This window comes from Corapipo altera, unplaced genomic scaffold (assembly GCF_003945725.1).
Source record: "Corapipo altera isolate COAL_440 unplaced genomic scaffold, ASM394572v1 71, whole genome shotgun sequence".
Classification (NCBI taxonomy): Eukaryota; Metazoa; Chordata; class Aves; order Passeriformes; family Pipridae; genus Corapipo; species Corapipo altera.
The window spans coordinates 1658657-1663919 of record NW_020884916.1 but is presented as its reverse complement, the minus strand read 5'-3'; the positions used below and the strand labels follow the sequence as shown (position 1 = coordinate 1663919).

The following is a 5263-nucleotide window of genomic DNA, read 5'->3' as shown; positions in this document are numbered from 1 at the left end:
AGGACCCAGGATGGGGGTGACCTCAGACACTGGCTTAAGAGTATGATGCTGTTGAGAGTTTTGATTTCTTTGAATCATGATCTTGGGGGTGTGTGTGGGGGGTGTCTTTTCCAACCTCAGTGACTGTGAATTGTTGTGGTTTGGATTTGTTTTTTTATTTTCCCCAAAAAGAAGGACCTGAGGACCCCAGGATGGGGGGTGAAGTCAGACACTGTCTCAGCAGTATCACGCAGTTGAGAGTTTGATTTCTTTGAATCACGATCTTGGGGGTGTGTGTGTGTGTGTGTGTATTTTGAGTTTAGGGGTTTTTCCACCCCGCCAAGAAAAGAAGGGCTCCGTTCCCCCTCGGCTGAGGGCCGTGCCCAGCGCGCTGGGCCCAGGCCGCCATGTCCGCCATGGCCGCGCCCGTCGCCCCGGGAGACGCCGCCGGAAGGGGCCGCCCCGCCGGTTTCCGCCCCGGCCCCGCCATCGCGGCCGCCCCGGCGCGGCCCGAGCATGTCCCGGGTGCCCGTGGGGAAGGTGCTGCTGCGGAACGTCATCCGCCACACCGGAGCGCACAACAAGGTGCGGGCAGGGCAGGGCACGGCGGCGGCGGCGGGGCCCGGAGGGGCGGGCATACGGTGGGGGGGGGGTGCGGGGGCATCCCGGGATGTGGGGACGTGTTGGGGGTGTGGGGATATTCCGGGGTACGGGGATCTCACGGTGGTGCCGGAATATACTGGGAGTGCGGGGATATGTCGGAGGTGCGGGGGCACCCTGGGAGTGCGGGGACATCCCGGGGGTGCGGGGACTTCCCGGGATACGGGGACATCCCGGGGGTGCGGGGACTTCCCGGGATACGGGGACATCCTTGGGGGTGCAGGGACATCCTTGGGGGTGCGGGGACATCTCGGGGGTGCAGGGACATCCCGGGGGTGCGGGGACATCCTTGGGGGTGCAGGGACATCCCAGTGGTGCCACCCCCTGGTGCGGGATGATCGTGGTGTCCAGGGACATCCCGGGGGTGTCACCCGCTGGTGCGGGATCGTCGTGGCATGCGGGGACATCCCCGGTGTCCTGAGAGCTCCCGGGGGTGTCCCCCGCTGGTGCGGGATCATCCTGGTGGTCCCGGTGGTGCCACCCGGTGCTGACCCGGCGAGGGGAGAGCAGGAGTGTTTGCCAGAAATAAAAAGTTTGTTGAGTCGGCCCCCATCATCAGCTCCTTAGTCTCACTTTCGGTTTAATCCTGTTTGTCTCCACTTCAGTTTAACCCCGTTTTCCCCAGTGTCAGTTTAACCCTGTTCTTCTTGAGTTCTCACCCCGGGGAGGGAATATGTATATATTTACTTATAATCTTGTTTATTTACTTATGTACTTATGCTGTTTATAAACTTGCCCAGTGAAAAGCACATTCTCTCAGGACTTCCCATGAAAATTACGGTTTGCCTTTTAAAAAGTATCAAATCTTTAACTGTTTGGGTTTTTTTCCTTGTTGTACTCTCTATGTACTTTTATTCACATCAGAGAAGTTGAACTTTGTGTTAGTGTGCACAGGTAGGATTTTAGTGCAAGGTGAAGCAACTCCATTAACTTTGGCAAAGTATTTAATTAATCCCTGTCGTAATTTAGCAGGTCCAACTCGTTTATTCCATATTTTTATAAAGTCACTCATGTACAGTCAATGTCTACAACCATAAATTTGTGCCAAACCACACATGCTGGGGTATTGTTGGCTTGGTCCTTCCAGATGATATTCATGTGCTGGAGTCTGCAACAGTCCATATGTTTGGGATGGCAGTGAGTGACAGGGCAGCTGAGATGGTAAAATCAGTCAAACCCACCATTCTTTGTGCTTCTCCTTATGTGCTTTGGTAGGGAACTACCATCAAGGGTTGTCCTTTTGGTACAGCTAAATATGTGTATAAAAAATCTGTTTGAGGGTGGTAGGAAAGGTTGCTGTGGATTTTCTCAGCAGGAGTGTTGAGGCTGGAGCTGATGTGACTGCGAAGTTTCCCTGATGTTAAACTCGTTTCCCTTCTGTGACTTTCAGCTTCAGGAAGAGACAGAAATGTGGAAAATAAGGGAGTGGGAGAAGCAGACAGAAGAGACCTACTGGAAAAGGCAAAGCAGAATGCTGTCAGACACCTCCAGGTGAGACACACCACAGACAGAGTTATTCTCTCCTTAACCAGTCCCTGGAAAGAGCTCAGGCCTGTCCTTAAGTCCAACCATTTATGCCTTCATCTCGCTGTGTAATCTTCAAGGTTATTAGTGACTTAGCTGGGTTCTGGGGGGCTCTGGGGGTGGTTTCTCCCTCAGGGCTGGGCTGAAGGACCCTGTTCTCTCACCCCCAGCAGTCGGATGCGCAGCGATGGCTTCGATGAGGAGGGACACAGGGCTGAGTGGAAAACAAGGAACCCACAGTTCCTTGACCTGGTGGAAGATGATCTCCTCAGGGCCCGATCCTGGAATAAAAAGCTCTATGAATGTGAAGCCAACATGCCAGACAGGTCTGTGGGGAGATTCATGTTCTGGGATTATAACTGTAATTAAAATACCTTTTTGGAGTCCTGTATACATTTTTCTGTTCAATGTGTACTCCTATAAAATAATGCTGGGGTTCACCTTGAGAATGAATAAGTGACATGTACAAACTTCTGCAGTGTCACACAACACCTAATTTGAGTTTCTAAGCCACAGTAAGCAGCAAAAGCTCAGCCCTAAGCTTAATATTTATTACTTTGCCCAAGGAGCTTAAAAGAATCTCAAGAAACACAAACTAGTGCTCTCCAGGGTTGTTCCAAAGAAATTTGAGTTGTAGTTTTCTCTAACTATAAATGGAAAAGCGACTGAGAACTTGAGGTACATTTAACTAGCACCAACCAAATCAGCCATATTTCCTTCCTTCCTGTCTAAACTCATGTCCTTTCTGTGGCTCTGGCTTTTCAGAACTATATTTTTGTCCTCAAACACCTTGCCTGTTTCTGACAGATGGTTCTGCTTTCTTACAGGTGGGGGCACAGTGGGTATAAAGAGCTGTACCCTGAAGAATTTGATACAGACAGGTAAGGCAAGCAGCTTTACTGATGGATCCAGAATCCTCCTTCTGTCAAGTGAGGCAGGGAATTTTACAGTTCCCTGAGTTTTAAATTTTGGATATAGATCAGCCTTGAATGTAAAGCCTTACTGTTACATGAAAAAAAAAAATCAATTAATGTGGTGCAAGTCTTAGGAGGGGATCAAATCTTTTACAGTAATTAGACATTGAGGTTTAGCTGGAGTTACTAAAACCTGTGAATCTGGAAGGTAAATAAATCCTTGCAGTGTCCTGGGGAGTGGAGACTTAACTGAAAAATAAGATCTTAGACAGAATTTAATTATTTTTAACCTGCACCCAGCAGGATCATCAACAGTGAACACCCTCCTGTTCTTTTTGCAGTGACCAGCAAGAAGGAGATGAGCAAAACGCTGTCAATGGGAAGAAGAAATCCCACCTGGGGAAGCAAGCTGCCCGTGAGTCCCACAAGAGGAAAAAAACAAAGAAATCCCACAAGAAGAAGCAGAAAAAGCGCTCCCACAAAAAAAGGAAGAAAAAGAAAAAGGAGCAGGGGAAAACTTCCACAGATTCCTCCCGGGAGAGCGAGTGCTCGGCAGAGGAGACTCCAAGCACCCGGAAAGGAAAACACAAGCGCAAGAAAAAGACCAGGAAAGTGCCTGCCAAGGAACCTACCTCTTCTTCTGGGCAGGACAGTGACTTTTCCCATGCAAGCAGCTCATGCACCAGCAGCTCTGAGGACAGTGAGTCTGAGGGGAGGAAAGAGAAACGGCCCCCAAGGAAGAGGAAGAAACGTCCCAGCTCCGCGTCGGAGAGGCAGAGTGAAGTGCCAGAGAAGAGGAGCAAGAGGAAGAACTGGAAGGTGGCGGGTGATGAGAAGTCTGAGGACAGCTCAGATGAGGACTGACGGGTCTGGGCTGCAGCTCAAACTGTGAGGGGGAGGACAGGGCCAGGTATTTATTGTCCAGCACTGCCCCATGGTACAACTTGTCCCAGCACTGTGGTTTGTGCACATCTGGCCGGCCCACGGGGAGGAGCTGAGCCTTGGCAGCCTGCAGGAGATGCTCCCTTGCTTCCCAGGGACTTGGCATTCGGAAATCCAGGAGAGCAGTTACCTGTCTGACAAGTAACCTTGTCCTGCCAACTTCAGATTCTTTCTCTGTGGCCAGGTTGACCTCTGATGCCCAAAAACATCACATGCTCTCTGCAGGGGGGAGGCAGGCACGTTTGCACCCTTTTTGGTTGTTTGTTTTTTTTTAAATTAAGTTTTAACAGATTGCTTTTCTGGGTTACCTAAATAATGGCCAGGACTGGCAGCAGGAGAGAGGACAGACAAGAAGTCTGGCACCAGAGGAAATGCCACTGGATTTAACCCCACAGTAGCTTTGTCTTCCCATCCTCCACCAAAAGCACACCTGTGGGGGCATGCACAGGGTTAGCTGGACACAGCAGGGAGCTGAGGGAATACTCTAATTCCAGCTGAAGGTGCAGTGACTAATTCCATAAAGGTGAAGAAAAGACACCAGTGCATTTGCTCTGTTCAGACTCCTCTCCCAACCCTGCTGTGGGCTGGCCATTGTGTCTACCTTCCTTCACTCTCTCTGGGGATGCTGAAACCATTTGTGCTGACAGAGAGGCCTTGGTGGGTGTTGTGCTCTGTCTCTGGTCTGCCCAGTGTGTTACTGGAGAAACTGGTACTGGGCCTTTCTCCCTGCAGTGAACAGCCAAGCCTTTTAATAAAATGAATAAACCCAGACGTGTCTGATGCTTTTGTCAGTGTTTTGGAGTAAAGCCCGGGGACAGAGCTGGGAAATCTGGGTGGTGCTTGTGCTCTCCCTTTGTTTGTGCCTGACCAGACTTGGAGGAGATGAAATAAGGGAAGGAGCCAGCGGGGATATGCACTGTGTGGTGTGATTGTTGTGGGCACAGCCTGAACAAGCACAGACTGCACAAACTCTGCTCAGTCCTGCAGTAACAGTGCAGCTGCTCTAGCACACACAGATGTTCACAGAGGTGATTATTTTGCACAGCTTCCCTTGTGCAGAGGTGTTTCATTGGTGAGGAGTGCCTGGCTCTGGTGGTGTGCCAGGTAAGACAGGATTAATCACACAGAATCACAGACTGGTTTGGGTTAGAAGGGACCTTAAAGACCATTTAATTCCACCCCTCTGCCATGGGCAGGGACACCTTCTATTGACCAGGGACACCTTCCACAGACCAGGGACACCT

General features: G+C 50.6%; 1 protein-coding gene across 2 annotated transcripts; it reads left to right on the top strand.

Annotated features, from left to right (window-relative positions):
- The first annotated feature begins 445 nt into the window (after positions 1–445).
- Positions 446–4799, top strand: NKAPD1 (NKAP domain containing 1). 2 transcript variants are annotated; one of them, XM_027655770.1, is made up of 5 exons: positions 446–564; positions 2030–2130; positions 2337–2489; positions 2991–3044; positions 3419–4799. In XM_027655770.1, exons 1-5 carry the CDS (start codon positions 496–498, stop codon positions 3939–3941), a joined length of 900 nt encoding a protein of 299 aa, XP_027511571.1. In that variant the 5' UTR covers positions 446–495; the 3' UTR covers positions 3942–4799. The 2 variants fall into 2 exon arrangements, with proteins under 2 accessions (XP_027511571.1, XP_027511570.1); XM_027655769.1 differs by having other exon boundaries at positions 2334–2489.
- Positions 4800–5263: the final 464 nt, after the last annotated feature.

Bases quoted from the DNA above. Each gene is read 5' to 3' on its own strand.
- NKAPD1 (XM_027655769.1), top strand. From the start codon at position 496: ATGTCCCGGGTGCCCGTGGGGAAGGTGCTGCTGCGGAACGTCATCCGC. The intron at 2,131-2,333 runs GTGAGACACACC...TCTCACCCCCAG, and splicing joins ATGCTGTCAGACACCTCCAG to CAGTCGGATGCGCAGCGATG. The intron at 3,045-3,418 runs GTAAGGCAAGCA...TTCTTTTTGCAG, and splicing joins GAAGAATTTGATACAGACAG to TGACCAGCAAGAAGGAGATG.